The sequence below is a fragment of the Falco peregrinus genome, chromosome 12 (genome assembly GCF_023634155.1).
Source record: "Falco peregrinus isolate bFalPer1 chromosome 12, bFalPer1.pri, whole genome shotgun sequence".
Taxonomy (NCBI): domain Eukaryota; kingdom Metazoa; phylum Chordata; class Aves; order Falconiformes; family Falconidae; genus Falco; species Falco peregrinus.
Genome location: NC_073732.1, coordinates 7,589,373 through 7,611,542, shown reverse-complemented (window position 1 = coordinate 7,611,542; position 22,170 = coordinate 7,589,373). Strand labels below are relative to the sequence as shown.

General features: G+C 38.1%; 1 protein-coding gene across 1 annotated transcript in view; it reads right to left on the bottom strand.

The window, feature by feature from the left end:
- CLSTN2 (calsyntenin 2) overlaps nucleotides 1-22,170 on the bottom strand; it is a 385,424-nt gene that overhangs the window by 19,674 nt on the left and 343,580 nt on the right. The window contains exon 9 of the mRNA XM_055817555.1: nucleotides 10,187-10,349. Coding sequence (XP_055673530.1) covers nucleotides 10,187-10,349 — 163 coding nt within the window. The remainder of the gene's footprint in view (nucleotides 1-10,186; nucleotides 10,350-22,170) is intronic.

Below are 22,170 nucleotides of genomic sequence, written 5' to 3'. Positions count from 1 at the left end.
GCTTCACTGGGCAGGAGGAATGCTTAGCTCCACTGTCTGAATGTGACTCACCACCGAAATTACCACAGGCTAGGAAACAACTGAGGAAAATGCGTAAGTACTCCCAACAGCTCTTTCTCCTTTAAAACAATTTGAACTTAACTTTTGGTTCTGCCAAACTGAGCCTAAGCAACAATATTGTTAAGATAAAGAAGAAGACCTAAATCAGTTACATAAGCCTCTGGATCAACAATTCAGAGAACAAAGTGGAGCTTCACCGGTGATGATCTTGAGGTAATCCAAGTGTCATAAAATTTCTTCTACTTTCCAATGTCATGGTGCAGGGAGAAAGTGTTCTGTAACACAGCATCGGCCAGTTTCTATCCAGAGGTCAGGCCACCCAGCTAACCTAGATTGCTTCCGCAAGTTTCATGAGATTTTTTGCTGTCAGGGTCTTTTTGCCCTTTCTTACAAGTGCGATACAGCTCAACTCCACAATGTTGTAGCATCAAGACCAAAGAGAACATGAAAACTTACTTCTCAGCTGTGTTACGTGTTGTGTAACTCAGCTCTACCTTTACTGATTACTGTGGATTAATACACTGTGAGTGCCAACTCTTGGGAGATAGTCAGTTAGTTAAGACTTCGCTGAATGATGTGACCATCAAAAGAAAACAGAACCTTCCCTACTGTCAGGGAATTAGGTTGAGTCTGTAACACAAAAAAGATGGAAACAACACTAGAGAACAATGTTACTTACTTTCATTACAGACCCTTGCATGGCAAATTTTTGAAGTTACTGTTTTCTTTCCCTTCCTTAAATGTAAATGTTGTGGTCACCATCACAGTTGTGAGGCAACACAGGCCACAATGTTATTCACACCTTGATGATAAAATTGTGTGTTGCCTTTTCCACTCAACCCAGCATGCGCATCCACACTCAAAGTCTGGCAGATACAGGAGGATGGATGTTGCTTTTTTGGCGTTAATCCTATCCTCATAACGGGAAGATGGTGTCAACAGACTGCGGGAGGCATCCAGAGGAACTGTTGGTATACATAATTATTCACTATAATGCTGTTCACTTCTTAGTCATTTTCAAAGTAGTATGCACCACAGTTTTCACCTGCTAAAATAATAACGATTTTCTAGACTGGGATTCTTCTATGCCAGTTCTGACTTCTTCTGCCTGGAACTCTATCAATGCAGAGCAAGTGGGGCAGCCTGGGCACTAGGGGAGGTGGGGTCCCTCCCACCAGAACTTTACCCACGGTCACCTTGATAAAGTCTGAGTTACTTTCTTTTTTCTGCTAAGCACGAATGCTAGCGCAGATGAACAAGTGCAGCGCACGCACTGACACCGAAACGTACAGAGGAAGGGTCTGGGTCTGGCCTGCTGGGCTTCCCACCAGGTAAAACTATTTTAGCAGATACTTGGGTTCTGAGATAGGGGATCTGAGATTTAGCAGACACAGTTCTGAGAAAGAGACAGCTGAGATATAAAATAGGCACAGGGCTTTGAACAGGCTGCAAAAATAAAGCGCATGCTGCTAGTGGAATAATCTAGATAACTAGAATTATCAGGGTCTCCTAATGTCCAATGATCTGAGTTGCAGCTGAGGGGTAGGGCTAGGCAGGGGCACCTCCTAGCCAGGGTCAGGGTGTTCTCTCGCCTAAGCAGGAAGCCTCTGACTGCTGAGAGTCACCTTCCTCCTGCGCTCTTCGCAGCTGGTGACCACACCAAGCCCAGCACCACAGCACCCTGGAGCAGGGAGCACAAGTCAGTGGAGGGCCCACACACGAGGAGACAGTATGCTGCACCCCACAGCAGCCCTCGCCTTGGAGGGAGCGATCAAGCTGCCAAAGAAAGCAAGACCTTACTATACCAGTGTTTGGCATATTCCTAAATAGTCACACGCACAGTTACCGCTGGTGCCTGAAATCTCAAACACAACAGGTCAAATGTAGAATTAACCTACTGAATTTTAGATGAGCATGTGGCAGATGCCTGTCCTATTTGTGGGCAGATCAGTCAGGGTGACTCCCCTGTACGCATGGACAACAAATGCTTCTAGTACACACATCACCTCCTGTAAACAGCTAGAATCTCTCAGATGAATGGTAATTTAGGGGGGTTAAGGACTGTCATCTAGCAAACACCACCTGATCCCAGCCATGAGGAGGTTCTGTTAGATATAGTGTTGTAGGGTCCAGAGGAAACTGAAGATTCTCAGGCTTCAGAATTCATAGGGTTAAGGCGTATCCATTAATGAAGCAGAGCCTATTTCCACGACACCATTTTGAGTTTGGTTTTGGTTCATGGCTTTTTTTTTTTTTTTTTTTTTTTAATTTCATGTTGGGTTGATATAAAATATGGCAGAATTTGATTACCACTGAATTTTACATTTGTATTGTTTTGAATTCAGAGATGTAAAGTGCTGCTTACCAATCTTCAGAGAACAATCATGCCTTTTTGTCAAAACAAGTGACTTTATTGAGTTCACAGATCTTCTTTTAGACCTTTTGCTGTACCCTAATAACGAGCCAGTAATTATCAGGGCAGTCTAAGCAGAACGAGCTTTTCACTGAAAATGATTAATCAAGAGAATTTCCAACTGAGATGTGATTCTTTTGAGACATTATAGACTCTGGTTATACTGAGCCAGATAATTAAGGAGTGATCGATTATTCAGGGTCCCAACATAAAGATTGAAGTGAATCTGGAAGCAGCTGCAAGACATTCCGGCTCTGAAGTCCTCAGGTCCAAGCCCCTAAATTTATCTCATCTTTTTATTATGGCAGTTTAGGGAGCTAAGTTTAATACCCTGACAAGCAGATTGGCTGTTAAACAGCCTAACATACATTTCAGGAGTAGTCCCAATTAGTGGCTCCAGCTTTTATACTCCCAGACCTTCTCAGCACAAAAAAAATGTAGTATTTTTTTTTCAGACAAAAATTACTCAGAAAATCACTCATCAAACATGGCACTATGTAAGTTTGCCCCTGCTCTTGGTCGATACCATAACCTGGTGACCTCAGACAGACAACTTTAGGCTTTAAAGCATTATTTTAAATAAGACAAATACACAGAACAGTAAGGGCTACGTATACTAATCTATCTCTGTGCAATAGATCCATAGATCAAAAGCATGATATAACTTACACTACATAAGATAATTTTTCTCAAAATAAGAAAAACGCTCTATATAATCTCTCACAATTAAACCCATACATTTTTGTTATTACTAGGGGAACTGTGGGAAATTATGACAATCACAGAAAAATGTTACAATCTTCTATATCTTAGAGTAAATTGCAGTCCAAGTGATGTTAATGTTGCCCAAAAAAACTATATTCCTACTCTCCAAATAACATTTGTGCTGGTGCATAGTCCCCAGTGCAGGAATTCAATTAAAGAAGGGACATGTACCTATGCTGAATTAGTGACGGATCTGAATGCAAATGCAGCTCTCCAAGAAAACGCCCTCCCTCCTAAACTAACCTTCCACGAAAATCCCAGGAAAGATCTGTGAAGTGCATTGAAATCTGCTCCATCTTGTTTTTGATAAGAAGGGCAAGAGACAGAGAACACTGCTGCACTAAGAGAAGCATTAGTATAGAGATATTCAGCATCACAACATATTGAAATCTACCCAGGTAGTCTTGCATTTATTTGTTTGGTTCTGTCACTCCACTGAGGCCTCAGGGTGGTGCAAGCTACGTCAGCCACCAAGGCACGATCCACTGATGTTAGAACGTACAGCAGGGGTTAATCTTTAGCTGTTGAATATCTTTATTTCTGGGGGAAGTCCAAGCTTGAGTGATACAGCCTGGCACTACTACCACTGCCCACAGTGTATTTGTCTCTCAGTGATCTGATCCCTCTCCAACTTTTAACTCTTACTGTTCTTCTTGCCTTGACTACTAAGTTGGTTCTCTGACTGTAATTTGTGATTGATATGCCACCAGAGTGCTGACATGTAAGGTTAATAAGGTTATTTCACAGAGGGACTCTACAAAAAAAAATTGGTCTCCAGCCTAGGTTAAGGAAAGAGGAAAATGACAGAATACAAAAGAAAAATAGAAATCAGAAATTCCTTAGAAAACAGGAACTACAATAGCCTTCTGCTATATTCATGACAAAGAAGTTTGCCTCTTGACAGGCTTCTCCTGAAGACCTTCCTCTGTACAATGAGGCCAGCATAATTACACTGTGAAGCTCCAGCACTCCAGAATGGGTGGCATCATTAGAAATAATGACTTACAGTCATGGTAAGATACAATATAACCTTGTGACAAGTCATTAACTTGTGTCACTACTTTCCTGACAGGATTTTAGGAATGATACATAAAGAAGCCATTTTAGGAGGGAAAGAGTATGAACTAAAGACCTTATCTTTTCAGACAAACTTGGAGGAAATCTGTTTGCAGCCTGTGGTACAAACAATGATTAGGCTACCAAATTTTGTAGCTCCCCTCACCACAGAAAATTCAGCAATAAAGGGATGAGAGTGGGAACCTATAAACCTTGGTTTAATGGAAGAGATTTCTCACTCTGTAAAAGGGTCTATTTGCTATGTCCTCAGATAAACTGAATCAAAAATAATGAACTCAGAGGAGTGCTTACGAAGGTAAGCTCCCAGAAAGTGCAGCTCCAGGATAAGGTAACCTTAATTTGTTTGTATTGCTTAGGAGAATGAACAGGACTGCAAAAGCTAAAAGGCAGAATAAGAACAATTTTGTTGTTCATCAGGAAGTTTGATTCTATTCTTGCTGTGATGTATTTTTTTTTAAGTGACCAGAGGAAAAATCACCTACTCTCGATACTGCACTTTACCCTCAGAGAGTAAGGCTAATTCTGCTTCCTTGCTGCGGAACTGTGTTACCTCTTTATTGTCTGGAACGCTCTTGAGAATCTTGAGCGGGAAGGGCAAAGTTAGAGTATTCTTATTGCTAGAGAAGAGATTGAAATGAGAGCCGGAGTTGAGCCTTCAGAAGCTCTCTGCTGTCCCAATGGACTGTGCCTGCTTCTAACACCCATTCAGGGAGGCAGGGGTTAACAGACAGTGCCAGGGTGACACCTCCCACATGTTTTCTTTGGGGTCTCTTTTGTGCTGGGAAGTACACATACAAGCAAGTAATTTGTTTCCTTTAGACACCCTTGAGAAAGAGTAATTTTTTTTGTCAAAACTTCTTTCACCATTAGAGACAGAAGAGCTTTTGACCTAAATAGCCACAACCACATCAAGATCCCACCCTTGACAATCATGTGTGAGACCACTGATGTGAACAAAAAAAAACCTTTTAAAGAAGATAAAATTAAGTTATATCCTTAACCCCTATGTACCTGCAGAGAAAGCTGTCAAACTTTAACCAGGGTACATAGAGGTCTTATTTCAGGAACAGCTGTACCAGTACCCTGAACTGTTCATTCCCACCCTCAGTTCACTAGGAGTCCAGCTCGCCTAGTTCTGCAGTCGGTATCACCTTTTGGCAGGCCTAGCATCACTGAATCATAGCTAAAAAGTGAGTTAGGCTTTGCCATGCCCTAAGCCTGGCACTTTGCTAGAGATAGGCTGCAACAGATTAGGAAGCTCCCCTCTCCAGCTGTCACTGCTCTGGGGTCACATGTAACTGAGTCAACACAAACAGTTTAATCTAAAGACAATTCTTTATCTTCCACCCTCAAATAAACTACCCCCACCCCTCCAAGTATAGCAGTGTTAAGCATGAACTATACAAATTAAAATACATTTAACTATATGCTAGCCATTGTGATAGGACACTAAATCAATGAGCTCCCTGAAGAAACAAGCAAGATTTTTAAATTAAAAAAGGAAGATTATAGGAGAGTAACATGCAGAATACATAATTTTAAGGAGAGAAAATAAATATTGATTATGCCAGAACAAAACATAAAAAGGAGGTTTTTTAATACAACTTTCCTCATGCCCGATGTGTCATTAAAGCTGGAAACTCCCCCAGGCTTGGGTTTAGGTAACGGAGTCACATCCTGGGTTGCAGTAAACTTCACCCAGTGCCTGACAGACCCTAGGAACCTTCGCTCCCACCACCCTTAAAGCCTGGCTCTGTGCTTTCAGCCATCTGCACTCTGCTTGTCTCCAGGCTGCCATCTACAAATGGGGACCCTAACTTCTGCCTCCAGCACCTTCTTGCCCCCTAGACAAGACACTGCTCTTAAGGAAAAGGCTATTTTTTCCTCCTTTTAGGGGTCCTAGCACTTCACTCACATTATTTAAAGAAATATTGCATAAAACAAACAAATTAGGCATGCTTTTTACACTGCCAAGGAAAAGGTAAAGATGTAGGAGAGACTTGCCCATCACAACTGGAATGCTGATGTCATTTAAAAAAAAGTAACTGGTTTGATGCAAATGGCACAGCAAGCATATCATAAGCTAAAGTTTAAATTTATTGTGTAAACCTGAGAGATTACACATTTGGTTTGTTTTCATTTTAGATTCAGGAGAACAGCACCAAACTTAAACTGCTTTTATATTTCACTTGAGCAGCTGAAGGTAGAAATAAAAACTAACCTAACTTTTCATAATGGGTGCTATAAAGAAGGCTATAAAAGTCAGGAAAGAGTTACTCTGGAATTGAAATATTAATAACAGAAAATATTAATTTCAAAGAAAAGAATCCTCTTTCTGTGCCCGAGACTCTTTCATGACATACCTCTGAGAAAGACAAGGAGCTGCAAGCATAATATTTGTTACCTAACCTAAGTACCAGTGTAAGTGACGAAAAGACCAGAGCTGCAAGAGTCACTTGTCTCATAACCTGGAGGATTCTCAGATTCCTCGAGAAACAACAGAACGATTCCCACTTTCCAGATCAGACTGAAAATTGTCATATATGAAAGGGTAAATCCTTTAGAGCAGTAGCAGATTTTCCTATTAAGTGCTAACAGAGTACTTTACAATTATTCTTGTTCTCGATTTTTTGCTTTGCCCTCTAAATACACTCTTCCTGCTCCCCATCAGTTTTTAAGCTGCCCCACAGTCATGATTACTTACTTTCTGCTGAGGAAATCCAAATTGCTGTGGTAAGAAAAAGGAATGTTATTTCTTCTGGTTCATTTAGTTGTCTGAGTTGAGATTGTTTTTCAAATAACTTGACTTTGATAAATGGATACTGTGGACTCAGAACTATAAAATGGTTTAGTAAAGACAGAAAAAAAAGTCTTGTCCTGTCTGAAGGAAGAGGTTAGAATTTGTGTTCCTATTCTGCCAGTGTTTTGATAAAAAGGGGAGGAAATAGTCTAAGCAAACCAGAGCTATAAACTCCTCACGTTCTCTTAACAAAGACTCTCCTGAATGGCTTACGACACCAAAATCACTGCATATTTTTCACAAAATAAATCATTCATGGTTCTAAAGCAGTTTTCTAATGTTTTGAAAATGAAAGGTTTAGACTATTCTTACTGGCCAAAATGTATTACCCTAAGTAGACCCAGTTAGCAGCTTTACTGAAACTATTTATAGTCCAATTGTTTGTTTGATAAGTCCACTTTTTCTTGAAATATAGGAATTTTGAAAATTAACATTTTGAATGGAATAGATTGGGTTTATATGTTTAATAATTACAGTTCAACAGATTGGAGTGCTGAATCTTATTAACAAAGTGACTTTCCATACCATTCATTTAAAATAATACGACATGATCAAAACAAAGCTATCAAAAGATAAGCTTTGCCAAAAGCAGTATCTTGAAATCTTATTTCATATAAGCATTAGAAGTTCATCTTATTCCTAACAAGTGATAGTTTATCAGACTCTTTAGCACGGCATCTTAGCTAAACCTTGACATTTTCATGAGATGGAAAATTGCTTTCTTTTTTTGATGAGCTCCAATTCTCACACAATTAAAATAGCTAAAACATAATCTTGTGGCAAATACTGACAGCAGCAGTAGGTAAAATTTCAGTAGTTTAAATCAGATGTTTCACCAAAAAAGAAGCTTACCCTGTATGATATTAATTGAGCCATCAAATTATTCAAGGCAAAGCTAAAACTGTCGACAACTGCAACTTTGTATTTGTTTAGCATCCTAAATACTAAATTTAGTCTGTTGTCTAAATTTATTGAAAACTTATATAATTCTTTCTCTTAACAATTTGAGTTAAAGAGACAAAGATGCAAAGGAAACAAGACTATTCTTATTATATTCAGCTGCCTTGGAGATAGATGAAATGCACAGATGCAGCGCTGTGGCACAACTGGCATAGCTCTTGCTTACAGAGTGCGTGTTCCATAGATAAAGCTACTACTCCACGGTTCTCAAAACTTGGCATCTGCACGATGATTAACATGAGATTCAGGTGAGGGCTGAGGGGAGTGGATTCCCACCAGTACTGAGACTTTTAGGAGCGTGCATACCACCCCCCCCCCCCAAGGTTGCTATTAGAGAGTGATAAAACACAATGTATGAAAGAAAGAAGGGGCAGAAATAATACAAATAATGCACCAAGATACTTATGTAAACCTACACAGAAGAACCTAAAAATAAACATGAAATAAGGGATTAAAATAAAATTTCTTTAGTATGGCCACTAAGAAATGCTGATTTTTCAGAAGGCAACACTCAAGGATTATTCACAGTCCCTATGGAATTTGCTCATGTCTGGAAAGAACTGATTTTACTCCATTCAAGAACGGCATCTGCATTTGTTAACTCTGGAATTCTGATTTTAAAATATGCACCAAAACTACACAAGAAAAAAAACCCCAACAGATCAAACAAAGAGAAAATTCATGTAAAGCAAATTGGTATCTGTCAACTGTTCATCCCAGTAAACTACTGGCTAAACCAAAGTTCCAGTTTCTAAAGATTTTGATAGGTATTTTTAGCTAAAAAATGAGTAACATTCCCTTAGAATATTAACACCTTAAAGTTAAATTTGTTCTGCTATATATTTAACAGCAGTGAAAAATTCCAATAGAACTGAAGATCATCCTACAGAGACAGAAGCCTACACATGTAAATTATCAGTTAGAGAATAATAGGTCTATAATTTTACAAATACATGGGATTAGTGTCATGCTGGTTAGCTGGCTATCATAATGCTTATCTCAGTGATCAATACTCAAAACTTATCAAATCTTGTTTTTAGAATTAGTGTGGCTTTATTCTGCATGTTGTCATCAAAGTAAAGATTGGATCTTTACCCCAGGGTGCCCATGATCTAACAGCTGTATTGGCTTCCGATACTATTTACACTGAAGAGCTCTGCCATGCATAAGATGTCCAAATTTTGCAGATAATGTGTTGTAACTGAGCAGAGATTAAACTTGCAAGAAGGTAATAACAGCGAAAGTGAGCCAGCATTAAAGATTGGGGAAGAAATATGATCTGGGTCAAAGTATTTTTTCTTAATTACACAGTTGGCTTCACTTCATACTTCGTCTTAAGTGAAAACAAGACTCAATGCATAAATAGAAAATCAACATGGAAGAGTAATGGAGACAACTTTAGAAGAGCAGATGAGCCGAAAAAGAGGACTGCTTCAGGGTTAAGGCAGAGAACACAAAAAGGAGGAGTGGCAGAAGGACCAGAAAAAAGAAAGAGAACAACAGGATTATAAAGGTTAGAAAACAGGAGAAACTAATATTTAAGCAAATGCCCATACAAGTAGAGCTCTGGGGTTGTGATTTGATTTTATTTTACTCTTGCTTTAACATCTGGTCTATAACACAGTAAATTGATAAAATTAGTGGAATTACTGGTGATATATACCCCCATGTGAAGAATGCAGAATCAGGCCATGAGTTATGAAAGAAATTTGAGGCAGACACTAAAAGGAGATAGCTGGAGTTCTTTAGAACAATATTTTGAGAGTTTGCTTAAAGCTGGAGAACAAGGGAAACCATTAAAAGTGAAGACAAAGGATAAAGAAGGCAATCTTTCATGTTGAATACACAAGCTGTATTAAACACAGTATAATATTCTTTATATATATATATATAAAGAATAATATATATTCTTTAGATAGTGGAAATGCAAAGACTGTTGATGTCCCATCCATTTTATCCTTGGAATTGATTCATTATGAGCTCTGGATTTACTTCTGATTTTATACCATAAACCTGTTAGTAACTGATTTACTATGCAATCAGTGACACGAATAAGATTCTTTTTAGTCTGAATTCATAATTCTACAGTCTACTATTGGCTGTCATCTTACCTTGCCAACAAGCACCGACTGTCAGCTGCATGGCTATGTGTGAAGGGTGGATAGGCCAGTCATTGGTCACAAGGTAAGGCTCGTATGTTGTTCCATCCATGTATAATGTAACAACAGGAAACTCAACATTGACAACATAGTAATGCCATTCCTTGTCACAAATCTGAAAGACAGAATGCAAGAGAAAAATTTTAATTAACACTTACTGTCAGGTGACTGATTTTTATAGTCCATATTTTTTTTTTTCTGTTTCCAAATTGTTTCCCATTGTTTCCAAATTCCACTCATAGAAAAAAAATAACACGTTTGCAATTCATACATTACTAAAATTAATGAAAATTAACACAATATTGATAAATACTCATACACTTGCAGAATATTTTTGGTAAGTAGAGGCATCTTAAAACACACTCTTTGAAAATGAGATATAGATAAAATAGAAAGATCAGACTATTTTGTATTTGCTCTGTATTTTCACATTTGTTAATACATATTATTAGTTTCTTAATATCTATATTGACTTTAGAGAATACAAAACTGTATGTCAGACATGCATTCTTGGGATGTATTTGCATAGTTACTGGGGATCCCTATTAGTTTCAAATTAAGGAAATACATAGCACTTCGCCACTACATTGATGAGTTATTAACAATGATTTGATTCAATTGCCATTATTAACTTTTTGCATTAGCACTCAGAAAGTCCCATGCAATGCATCAGGACCTCCACTGCGCTAGAAGGATCTCTGTTGTGCGCTGTATACACACAGATGGACAAGTAGTCTGTCTACCTGATTTGGGCAGGAAACTCAAATCTTCTCCATGTTACATCTTTTGGCCTTGAGATTTTTCCCCAACAGTCAGCAAAATGAGGATCTATATGGTTTCACTCATATATATCTCAGCTTTGAAAAGCAATGGCCACAGTTAGAACGTACGTTCAAGATGAAGCTATTAGTGTCAAATCTCATATGAATTTTTGAGCTGCACAAATGGGCATTACTGCAAGATGGCCAAATTCAGTTTTAGTTCAGAAATGTACAGCCAGATGAATCAGTGCCTCTGAAGACAGAAGTATTGCAGGTAAATACCAATGCCTGCCTAAAGCTTTTTTCCTTTGTTTTGTCTTCAGATGTACAAGTTCAAAGGAATAAATCACAGCAAATTGTGGATGGGTGGGCTGTTTTAAAAAATAAAGCAATAGTTACAATCATGCTACTTTCAATTCTGTAGAGATGCTTATTTTGATATATTAAGAAATGGAAGTGCTTGAATGCAGATACGCACTTTCATAGAGGCAAGCAGAAAAGTGATGTTTAAACATAACATTTTGTCCTTAGCCGGGTTAAGTGCTATCTGCTGCAATATCTGCCCTATGAAAGCAAAAGCTAATGTTTTGTTCCAGAAGACATTTCAACAAGCACTTAATCACTTCTGATTCAAACGGATACATTTATTACTGCAGACATCATAGGTCCACAGCAAGAGATAAATGCAGCAAGGGGCTGCTAGAGCCTTCCTTTTGTAAAGGAGTAGACAGCACAAATGTTTTCTGAAGGTTAAATGAACTGAAACCAAAATTGAAAGTAAATAAATTGGAAGACTGAAAACTTTATTGAACGAACAGCAATCACAAATAGTATTATACAGTCTTCCCTTTCAAGGAAAAACAGCCTGCCAAGTTTCCTGACCTGATCATTAGAATGTGGTGCATCACAACCGCTTGTGTCAGACGTTTTATATAAAACAAAATGAATGATGTGCCTGAGCTTGAGAGACATTGCACGACAAAAACTATAGGCAGTAATACTTGACACTTTTCAGAGAACTGTTCCAGAGTACTTCTGGTTTGCAGCCCTAAACTGCCTAACTTGGGATGCCCCAAGTGCTATTAAATGAATACACAACCCTCTTCACATTCAACCAAGAGCACTGTATAGCAAACCCAGACATTTTGGGACATCACACGCACAAAGAGCATGACAATGTGCAGCTAGTCTGATTACTCTATTGACCGACCAGTAGGGCAGTTAGATTTCTCAAAGAAATGCTTTCTGGAGACACAAAATTTCACAAAATCACAATCAAAGACCCCAGCAACTGGGCTTCAGAGCTTCCAAGCAAAATGCACGTGTCCAACTGCAGATGTCCACACAAGACAAAGTACTTGCTAACCTTTATTTTTTGTATACATTCTGTAACATAAGATAGCAGAAGCATAGGCAGCTTGGTGAAGTCCTCAAACCATCATTTGCATTATTTCCTTAAATTTCAACACATAAATACATCAAGTTTTATTTTAAAGGGAATTTAGGTACTTAAAGTCTCAGCTTGTTGCTTCCTGAGATTTCAAAAGCACCCAAGCTGGTCAGGTGCTTAATTGTCATGCAATTTCAATACAGCTTAGGTACACAGACACACGTATATTTCACCAAAAGACCTTTCAATTTTTGTATTGGGTCCCAGTGTGAAAACAAATATGCTACAAGGAAGCAATAAATTAGTTAAAATCTCTGGAATACATCCTCGTCACTCAGCGACAGGTAGTGTTTCATGCCTGGCCATTTCACAGGCAACAAAATAATGAAATGAATAATTGTGATATGTCATTTGTTATGCTGCCATTTCAGACACCTTCTGCACCTTCTTAACATAGAAAGCCATTTTTTTTCCCTGCAAGCATTCCTCAGTGGCAATGGAGTGTAATACAATTGCAGTGAAGCCATGAAAATAAAATTATAAAATATACTAGTTTGGCAAATAAAGAAATTTTACTTACATCAAGTAATGACTTTATTTAAAAAAATCTAATTTATAAAGCTATCCTAATGAGATAAAATTACAGATGAGTAAGCTTGGCTTTCAAACATTGCTGGATGGCTAGGTTCATCTAATCACTCCATCATGTCAGTCTGCCTCTAAAATGTATTAATCAAATCACAGTGAATTAACTGGCTTGAAGCGTTAGCGCTGATTACAGGCCATTACATTGGAATATGCTTTTATGAAATAGATGAAAACAGACTCAATATAAATGTTATGAAGTAAGTTTCCCAAGGCATTAAAGCTCTTCACATCTTCTAAATGAAGAATGTCAGAGATTTTTCTGTTTTATATTGGAATGCTTAGGAACAGACTGAAACCAGAGTACTTTGGTCCAAGAGGCACATGCTGCCTAGAAACAGACTTGTTTCTAGCAATCTAGACATTGTCTGCAAAATGTCTCTTTTTATGGCTTTGTACCTCAGAGCTAGGCATGCACACATAAGAACATGCACTTCACAGTTAACAGCATTTTTAGCCTCACTTAGGTCAGCTGGGGCATACTCATGCAAGATACACAGAGAGAACTTGTACTTTGAGAAGCATGCCAGTGCCTCAGCTCAGTACTGAAGAGCCACGCATATTCACAGCCCTCTAACTAGCTTCCTGAAAGTCCCTTAAGTAAAGTTCAGAAGATCACTCTGACCACACAAACCGCTCTGCATATCCCATCAGTGCTACTCATTGTGTACTTTGAGCCTGTCCCTTTAGAGCTGAGAAAGCAGATATTACTCCCATCTTTCTGGTTTGTGTTACTTTGCTGAGGAAGTGTTCTCAGAATACACTCAAACATCTACCAAAAAAAAAAAAAAAGGCAGTAAGAACAAAGACAAGGCAGCAAGGAAAGCTCTCTACTCACTATGAACAGCTAAGCGCAGGTATGAGACACCAACTCCTTTCTGCCCGAGTGGTCTGAACTGTTACGTTCTACAGGTTAAAGAAAGCACCTTAACCCAGCTCTAAAAACCAGAGCATGCCACCCTATTCACACCTTGATGCCTTTTGTAGTGTCTTAACATGCTCTGAACTTCTTAGCACCCCTCCGACCCCTTACTCAGCATTCATTAGACCACATCTAAAATACCTTGTCTAGGTTTGGACCCCTGAACACAAGAAATACTTTGATAAGCTGGAGTGAATTCGGTGGAGGGCCAAGAAAATGGCCAGCTCTTGCCATGTGAGGTGAGGCTGAGGAAACTGAGCTTATTTAGCCTGGTGTGGGGCAGTGTTAAGGGGGACGGTAACAGCAGCCTGCCAAAGCCTGGGGAGAAGTTCCCACAAGACAGAGATAGGCTTTTCCAAGTGGTACATGTCGTGGCGAAGCGACAATGGACATAATTTGGAACAGGTTCAGACTGGTAATAAAGCAAGCCTTCATTTCACCGCGTAGAGAGTCAAGCAGTAGAGCAGGCAGCCCAGAGAGGCTGTGCATCCATCCTTGGAGATTTTTCAAGACCTGTCTGGAATAAAGGCCTGAGCAACGTGGCCCAAGCTCATAGCTGCCACTGCTTTGAGGAGGAGGTTGGCCCAGAGACCTCCTGAGGTGTCTTCCCAGCTAAATTACAATTCTGATTCCATAAACACTGTTGTAGTGAAGGTGATAGAAGGGAAACAGCATCACTCTAATGTGGCATTCTCCTTAAAGATGGGAGATGTTAAAATCCTCTTAGCCACAGCAATTACAGTTCAGGTTTGCTATCTTAAAGGTGACTGCTGTTACCACAAGGTTATGAGGTACAGCAGCAACACTGGCACTGTCTTGCTCTGGCCACAGTTTGAAAAAGAAAGACCAACCCCTCCTAAGTTCTTGCAGGGTGCGTAAGATGTCTCCACGCTCTGATGTGTGACGACTTTCTTATATAGTGGAAAGCAGGATACATAGACAACTCCTACCATGACATATCTGGGGGAGGTTATGTGGACATTATTTCTACATGCACAGTCCACCATATTTTGAAAAACTGGATGTCATTTGTAATTGATGCTCACAACATGGATGTTTATGAATCAGATCCTCTTTAAAGGATGACTGATATATAAGGCTTTAACTTTGCACTCCTTCCACATAAGGATTAGGATTAGAAGATGTTATATATTTATACCAGCTTTGTTGTGAAGTAAAAGTCTAGATGGTCTAGAGAATAAAATCTGTGCATTCATTTCAGAACACGGCTATTGGCTACTCCAATGGACTGCACATGATCTAACATGGAGAAGTTTGTAACTACAAAACATGAATGCAGGTCCTCTGCCAAATGAGCTTCATGCTTTGGAAAAGCTACAAACTTTTCCAAAAGGGAAAAGTTGGAGGCAGACAAACTCTGGCTAAGCAAGGCCTCTATTTAAAATTGCTGTGCCCTACCCCACAGACACTGGCGCTCCCTCTGTTCCACTCTTGCTTACCTGGTGCCAGTTTCACAACACTTCTCTTAATTGCTGAATACTAATGTGAACTGGGAGGCTCACAAGAATAGAATAGAACTGCTTTTATACTTTTTAAAATTCCCTGTTAGAAATAAACCACATCAAATCTTAGATACGTTGTGGAAAAAAATAATCCCAAATAATTGTTTTTCAACAGTCACAATATTTCATTGTAAACATACTTCAGACATAAAAAATAAAATTGAAAAAAAAAAAAAGGTGAAGGTACAAACTAACAATTTCATCTGAAAATGCTAAAATGCTTTCAACCTAACTGGAGTGCTCTTTTCCATCTTTTCTTTTATTGTGATTTGGCTAGTATCAGCAGAGTGGTAAACAATTTGAGTTAGGCTAAGCTTTGTGTTTTTGAAAGAACCTTCCATTTCACATATTTGCAGCCAGCAATACCCTCTGATACATAGCCCTCCCATCTACCTTTAAGATATTTTTCCCAAGCATCTCTATTACTCTTTCCTCTTGCTATGAGTTTTAGCATTTTATCTTTTAACCTACTGCATTTAATCTATTATAGCACCCTAAATATTAACTGACATCAAAACAAGAAATTCAATACCATCAGAGCTTTTTTAAATTTCTGTTATTCCCCCTCCCCTCCCCTTCTGTTTTGTTTTTGTTAAAATATGTTGCTAACAAACTGGTCAGCTGACTGGGTCACATTTTTTCACTAACTCTAATGTAAATTAGGCTAAATTCCAATCTTATTAACGTATCCAAATTTACATAGTTGCACATGAGAAGAAATGTATCTAGTATCTTCTGAAAAATACATAATCCCAAACCAGGTCAGAAGGCAGCTGTGTGTGGTGGTGCTCATGCTCAAAGGTCAAATACCAAAAGAAATGGGGATCTCCTCAAATGGACGCTCTCTCTGTACTTGGGCTGAATAAAAGACCGGTTACTGACAGCGAGTTATGCGCTAAAAACTTGAAGATACAATGGTTTATTAAGAGCGCAGTAGTTACTGTGAATAGCTGGGCTGATGAGGCCAGCCTGACCAAAACCTTCATTTCTGTCACATACTAGAGGTGTTTTAAATCTGCAAACACAGAGCTTAACTTTTTGACAGTGAATAAAAGAATAAAAGACAGAAATCACAAGGGTGTTCAAATATCCTATCTTTTCCTTTTTATGTAAAAATTCTAAGTATGATTTCCTGATTTCCATTAAACATTAAAATTGCATGAATTATTTCACTTCTACAATTGGATTCTTATCAACAGATGTGACTTAAATTGAAAAAAAAAAAAAAAAAAAAAGAATCTGCACTTCTGTTTGTTCAACCTAAGTTTACAGAATATGAATCACCCTGCCTGAACTGATGCACATCTGCTGGAATGTCACTGCAGGATGTGCTGGCCTTTACAGAACTGTAACTGTTTATAAGACCATGGAACACTTCAGTAGCAGTTTTTCTTCATGGCAGTTGAATTCTGTGTCCTCTCAATACTTCTATTTTCGGCTGTTTAGTAGTATTTCAGTAAGGAAAAAACATTTAAGCCACTTTATAATCAAGGCTGCACTGGAGAAGGCTGTTACATTCATTTATAGCAAACCAGGATCATTAATGAAGGAAGAAACACATTCACATAGGGATTATAATATCCAAGCAGCAGGAATACTAATGCTTACCTCTGCTTGCTTGCAAGGAGGTCAGGACTACACTTGGGATTATAAATCGCGTATTTTTGTAAAGTAGCATAATAGAAAATTAGTCATGCTTAGTGTCTTACTGTTTCTGTAAAAAATATCTTCTCCAATGCCTGTGTATGCCCAGAATAATGCAAAGTCTACAGAAGGTAAAGAAGGCACTCTTTCCACTTAATAGAGTGTTGCAGGGCATTGTATCTTCATTAAGAGGTTGAATTATTATCACACTTATTAATTAATAGTTATTATTATTAATCATTGTTATGCTTTTATTAACATCAGCACTTTCCCTTTGGATGTCCATTATACTATATTTGTAAATCTACAAGTCCTTCAGCAAGCAACACATTTACCTCAAATCCTTTGTATGCTCCTGTACAGAATATGTACGGTGCTTACACAAAACCCCCAACAATGGAATAGTTTCCTTATTTGCAAGCATGTCTCGACAGAGCTGATGGAGGTCATCATTGTAAAAACTGTAAACATGCAGAGGCAACTCAGGCTCTGCATTTTTATCTCACTTCACTAAAGAAGACAACAAATACAGGGAATCTCCCTTTGATATTATGCCTCAATGCATTAGCATTACCCACTCAGTTATAGCACCTAGAGCAAACCCTCTGCCCTGGTCTGAAAGCAGCCACATGCTTTGTAAATCTGCTTCAAAGCGTGGCACCCACTACCCTTGTGCAGAGTATAGAACAAAGACGATATTTGGATGGGGATAGGGACATTATTTCCAGTTTGAAAAATACTACTTATTTTTCTTTCCATCTCCAAAATAGTCCTTTCTGAAAGAGCTTTGTAAAAATTCACAAATTTTGGCATTGCTCTTTTCTGTTGGTGACACTAGATACTTCAATGGTTCCAATATCTTTTGATAGAACTTTTTTATATTTTTTCATATATAAAATATTTTACTATGTATTTTTTTATATAGTTTTATAACAGTGACAGAAAACACTATTGCATACAAACAAGGACCTCAAAGGCAACAGATTTCAAGGCTCTGAGAGACAATTTTATAGCACCTTTAGTAGGGACCTAAGGAATAGTGCCACTGTAAGAAAGCAAGCCTTAAAAAGATATTAATTTGGAAACATTTGGCAGTGAATTTCAAGTAAAAGTGAAAAAGTTACACATAGTTGCAATTTTTAAAAGAAAGATGTATATTTACATATGCAAAAAACCCCCAAAATTTCTTCAGTGTTTTAGGCAGTCTAGTCATTATGCAGGAGATTGATGAGTTTTGCATAAAGGCTGCCAATGGAACAGGTTTTCTCCTCTCCCACTCTGGGCTTTGTAACCATTGTCTCTGATGAATGGGGACTTTAAAGACGAATGAGCTTTTATCTGTTGCTTTAGAAACCCATCTAGTGTCTTAACTGTTTTCGTATTGTCAGTTCTCATGCACAGACTTCTACAATTAAGGCATTTTAGTTTAAAAAAAGAAAATAATATACCTTAGGGCATTGTTTTTACTATAACTCTTCTGCTTTCCTCTGACTTCTAATAGATCCTTGCCTTAAATTTCAGTAGCTGAGCTGCCTGCAAAAGCTGATTAAGTGATATAGGGAAATAAGTCACACAGTTCACATTTTAACACTTTTTCTCTTGTCTACAAACACCTTATAATTTCTTTGTTGATGGAATAATTAAAATAAAATTGCACAATAAGAACAAAAGATATACTGCTAAAAACGTCCCAGTGTAGACTCCAAGTATGTAATTCAGTATGCAGATACACATTATTCAGATATGCTTACTTCATTGGATTTGCTGGGTCACCTAGTGCATTTCTGTTTTCTAAATTAATGAACAAAAATATATCTCTTCTGTGAATATGCAGGCTTTACAGTAAAAAATTGCTTTTTTGAGAATCAACAGATATGCACTTGAAATTGTCTTTGTGCTACAGGATTATCTGCCAGCATATTCATTTTGGGGAACAGCTATTGAAAATAAACAAAAGCATAGTGCAAACACAGATTAACGAAATTTATTCAGGAACATAAATTATTATGTCTTGTGGCATCATACGTTCCATTTCAGTAATGAGCTCTGTGCATTAGGACAGATACTTGCCACAAGTGTTGGCTTTAAGCATTGCTGAAGCTGGAAAGGATTAAAACATTTGTGGCAAAGGGGCAGTATATTCTTGACCGCCAAGTGGAGCTGGGCAAATTGCAAATACGTCCCCAGTATCTCCACAACCTCTTCAGGAGACTTTAGAGCTCTAAAATATTAATATTATATACTGTTGGGGTTTTTGGGTTTGGTTTTTTTTGTTTTGTTTTGTTTTTTTAAAGATAATCTCTTTGGGTTTCCCTTTCTACTTTTATCCTTGAGCAGCTCCATCACATGACACACTTTTTTTCCTGTCTGTAAAATCAATATGCCCTGCCTCTGAAGTGACAATAGATACAGCATCTATGTAGTAAATAAGGCATGCTGGAAGAAAAATATACTGTATATGGGAAAAGAAGGACTCTATATACTGCCATCAGTTAAATCAATGGACGGTACATTGAATAGCATCATCACAATTTACAAGTTCAGTGTTTTTTTCCATAAGAATACCATTGCACACTTAACCTCCACGTAAAACCTGTAGTTTGAACTTTAGCTTGCATAGCCCTGCTCGAATTTGATCACCAACTCTCTCTGAGGAAGTTCCTGATTTCTGACAGCTGGTGGCAGGCAGTGAAGGAAAAATATCAAAACAACCCACCAAATTGCCTTGCTCTGGCCCAGTGCTTTTATGCCTCTGAGCCTAGAGCATCACCACTCTTCTAGTTGTTAGCAGTAGTGGTTGTTAGATGGAGTAATTTGTACTCCTTTGTGAGGAAGCTGTTCCATAGCTACTATCTGTATTGGAACTTGGATGTCTCTAGTACATATGCTGATGTTGTGTTAGCTTCATCTGTGGGGAAGGAGATTGGAAAATTAAATAAACATTCCTCTACACTGCTGTTTTACATCTCTTTCTTTCTAAATTAGCTTTCAAAGGCCTTAAAGCAGCTATCTTGTCATTGCCATGTAGTTGTAAAAGAATGTGTATGAACAGTCCTAGAACAAAGGAGATTGAACACTGTGCAAATTAACCCCTTCTTTCTGGAACCTCAACTAAGTATCAGAAGAACATTAACCAGAGAAGGAAACAGAAGAGAAACTTCCTTGCTACCTGTGAGACTCTTAAGCAAGTTATTGCTTCCTCACAGGGCCTTTGGTGAGGAAACTAGATACACAGCTTATATTTCCTACGTCTAGTTGCATGCATAAAAGGAAGAGAAACCTCTTGGTTTCTACTAAGGTAGGGGAAAGCCACAGGAATCTCATTCTCAAGACAAATCTCATTCTCAGGGCTTTACTGACAGCGGAGCAAGTCCGAGCTCCTAAATGAGGTACCAGTTACACGCCCATAGACAAACAATATGAAACCTTGGCAACAACAGCCCTAAAACTCTCTTCAGATGTCACTATATTGACACCTTATTTAGGACGGTAAGCAAAGCAGAAAATATTTTCCATGACAGTATATTTTGAAACAGAGAAACTGGAGATGGAGGATTGGCAGGCACATCTTTGCCCTTATAACCTCACTAATTGAAAAGAGAATGCAGTTTAATGCTGATTGTTTTAAAATTATATTTTGTTTGCCTTACAAAACAAATATTTCAATATATATTATTCAGTGCAACATATCTGAATACAAACCGAATGGATTTTCTCACGTGCCTTGCTCAAGTAAATGCTATATGCAAATAAGTACATATCTAATCACAGTCCTTCCAAACTGATATTTTCAACTGTTTACTCACTGTCTAGTCCATGCTTTTTCTTCTGCTTAATATTTATACAATATAGACATTTACTTTCACTTAAGAAAATAAATTTTCAAAGACTTCAGGAAACAGCCGAAAGATTTGTTTGGTATTCTTAAGAGAAAAAGTGGGTAGAATACATTATTAGTATATCTTGAATTCTGACAGTTATTATGCAGAATGGTTTATTTAACATGTCAAACAGCAGTGTGGATGTCCATTAAATCAAGAAGATTTGGTGAGGGAAGTATCGTCTTTTAACAATTTTTTTTCTCTTGAGAAATACCCCAAGAATACCAATTAATCTAAAAGTAATTCCTGAAAATACATTTATATAGCATGCTTGCCAAGTATACTTCTTTATAGCTACTGATGTTCTCACAGGAAACACCTTGTTGCATTTTATCAGAAATGCCTATTTAACTTGTAGTGACAAATAAAAGCAATCCTTTTTCTCCCTCCTCAGCCCTTCCCCCTCCATGTACGTTCAAATGAACGCAGAAGGAAGAGCAAGCACCTAAAAGAGGTGAGTCTGCATTTAGTACCTGACTTACAGAGGCAAGACGTGTTTTGCTCTTTGACTTTCCCAAGATAAAAACCTGAATCTCGCAGAACTCTGTAGTGTATTTTATTCTGAGGTTGACTGACACAGCACATGTCTTTCATGTCAAAGAAGAGGGTGAACAAATACACTGCAGTCACTCTGTGGCAACTGGGGCAAATGTTTTATTACTGTGAGTTAGTTTTAATCTCATTTGTGTATCATAGAACCATAGAATCCCTTAGATTGGAGAAGACCTTTAAAATCATCAAGTCCAACCGTTAACCCAGCACTGCCAAGTCCACCACAAGTCATCCTCAGCTTAAAAGAGCTAAGTATATAGATCTGATTCTGAGTTTTCCAAGACTTATTTGGTTTGTTTCTAAATTACCTGCCCCATATGCTAGAGAGAGTATTTTAATTGTAGCATTGAACTCTTCTTCTAGGTGGATTCTTTTAGTCTCCCTTGTGCTGTTGGCATCCTGCCATGCAGAGTAGATCACTGTCTTTCATTGCAGTATTCTGTGCCCTCTTTTGTAGTCACAATATCCATCCTATTATCCCATCATTTAATGAAGCCAACTTTATTCCAACCACATAAGACATTTGAGTCATCTGCAAACCAACCTTCAGAGTTCAAAAACTGGAAGGAATTAAAAAAAACCTAACAGTAAGCCTCTATCCATTAACTGTAAAAAAAG